Here is a 1,181-nt window from a genome sequence, read left to right on the forward strand (position 1 = left end):
GATTAAGTATTTCAAAAAATTAAAATTTTAATTTCATCTTTTAAATTACAGTATGAACATATTTCTATTTCATAATGATTGAAGAACTTGGATTATGTTATTTGTCATAAAAAATTAGAAAAAGTGCAATTTTGCAGTTTTAAAACAAACATTATGATGAAATATCAAACTCTAATTTTAACAATAGCTTTGTTTTTCTATTATGACCCAAACAACCGTAACCATAGTCGTTAGTCGAACACACGAAATGGGTGGAGATGACTCCTCATCTAATACGACTTTACTCGACAGTAAGAACTTATTCATCATTTATTTCGGTCGATTCTTGCAAAGTACAAGTCCTATTTTCTTCTTCCACACTCTCTTCGGTCACGTTTTGTTTTTTCTTTCCTTTATTTGCGCCGCTTTCCTTTTTCGATTTTTCTAATTGGTAAGTCTTCAGACAGTCTTTTAATGGCTCGATAAATCTATCGAACTCCATATCTTCCATCGCAGACAGCACGTCGTTTCCCAGTAGTGTCTTCCTTTTAGCTTTCATGGCGAAGTTATTGGCACAAGACGTCGTATATAACACGAAAACGCTGGCAGCTTTCGATAAGGCCGCTCGAGCTTCTTTAGACACGTTGACTCCGTCGGGTAAAGCTTCTTTTACTATCCTCGTGACCACAGCGTTAGGTAAATTGAAATCTTCGGGTCTTTCCGCCATTTCTTTCTTTAGAATATCACCGCTCGCAACGACGCGCAGCGGATAAAAATTTTTATAAAACTTCCAGAGTGGATATAAGATAAATTGTCTTAAACGATACGTTTGCTGTTTTTAATTCGCTAAATCTCCAACATTTATTAATAATTCAAGTAATTATTAAATTTACGTGTTTTAACTAAATACTAGAAACTGAAACGCGGCGATGGCGTCAAACTCGCGTTAGGATTATTCAATGTTGCCAAATATGGCTACCAATTTTTTAATTTGGCCTGGTTTGGCGTAAAAAATATCATTTCGCGCGTTGGCTACTTTTTGGGCTACATAAATTTGACTCGATTACATTTTTGGTTACACATTTATTTATAAATATATTATTTAAATAAAAATGCATTAGGTCCACCAGTGACCGAGCGATCTTCGTCTCCGCACTTTCAGTGGACTAGACCTTGAACACTGGGAGTTCGTTCGTCTCCTC

The 1,181-nt window shown here is 35.6% G+C and overlaps 1 protein-coding gene across 1 annotated transcript; it reads right to left on the reverse strand.

Annotated features, from left to right (window-relative positions):
* Positions 1-272: 272 nt before the first annotated feature.
* LOC111614083 (DNA polymerase epsilon subunit 3-like) lies at positions 273-746 on the reverse strand. The gene has a single exon (XM_023355462.1). It carries the CDS (start codon positions 704-706, stop codon positions 299-301), a length of 408 nt encoding a protein of 135 aa, XP_023211230.1. The 5' UTR covers positions 707-746; the 3' UTR covers positions 273-298.
* Positions 747-1,181: the final 435 nt, after the last annotated feature.

The sequence above is a fragment of the Centruroides sculpturatus genome, unplaced genomic scaffold (assembly GCF_000671375.1).
Source record: "Centruroides sculpturatus isolate CEXI.00-Female unplaced genomic scaffold, Cexi_2.0 scaffold1953, whole genome shotgun sequence".
NCBI classification, from domain to species: Eukaryota; Metazoa; Arthropoda; class Arachnida; order Scorpiones; family Buthidae; genus Centruroides; species Centruroides sculpturatus.

Bases quoted from the DNA above. Each gene is read 5' to 3' on its own strand.
- LOC111614083 (XM_023355462.1), bottom strand. From the start codon at position 706: ATGGCGGAAAGACCCGAAGATTTCAATTTACCTAACGCTGTGGTCACG.